General features: G+C 45.5%; 1 protein-coding gene across 1 annotated transcript in view; it reads left to right on the forward strand.

Moving 5' to 3' along the window:
* The first annotated feature begins 238 nt into the window (after positions 1–238).
* LOC109880681 (smoothelin-like protein 1) overlaps positions 239–534 on the forward strand; it is a 4419-nt gene continuing 4123 nt past the window's right edge. The window contains exon 1 of the mRNA XM_031797245.1: positions 239–534. This exon is cut by the window's right edge and continues 49 nt beyond it. Coding sequence (XP_031653105.1) covers positions 455–534 — 80 coding nt within the window. The 5' untranslated portion in view covers positions 239–454.

Genomic DNA, 534 nt, shown 5'->3' on the forward strand with positions numbered 1-534 from the left:
TCTATGTATGTGTGTATTTGCACACACGTATACATGTGTGTACTTATGCATGTTTGTGTGTGTATGTGTCTGTGTACCCATGGTTTCCAGAGCAGATGCAGCTGTCCGGGCTGTTGGACTGTGCCGATGTCACTAGCTCTATTTCTGGAACCTGTGTTGTTCTGCAGGTCAGATAAAGTGACTTGGAATCCTAGCGAAGGCAGGAGGGGGGGCAGGGGGCACTCACTAACCACACACATGAGAGCACTGACAGAGAGATATAGACAGACAGAGCGGTAAAGAGAGAGAGAGAGAAAGAGAGCAAAAGAGAGGGAGAGAGAGAGAGAGCAAGAGAGATTTCTGCCTAGAACTTTGAGGCTACACTGATTGATGGAATGGACGTTGAATGAACATAGATATTGAATGATCAGGAGCAATTCAATAACCTTGGAAAGGAAGAGTCTGATTTGACTTGATGTTTCAGAAGAAGTTGGACAAACAGACAAAGGAAGCCCATCAAACCATGGATGATGTATCACTCCACCAGGAGGATTC

Source organism: Oncorhynchus kisutch, linkage group LG19 (genome assembly GCF_002021735.2).
Source record: "Oncorhynchus kisutch isolate 150728-3 linkage group LG19, Okis_V2, whole genome shotgun sequence".
NCBI classification, from domain to species: Eukaryota; Metazoa; Chordata; class Actinopteri; order Salmoniformes; family Salmonidae; genus Oncorhynchus; species Oncorhynchus kisutch.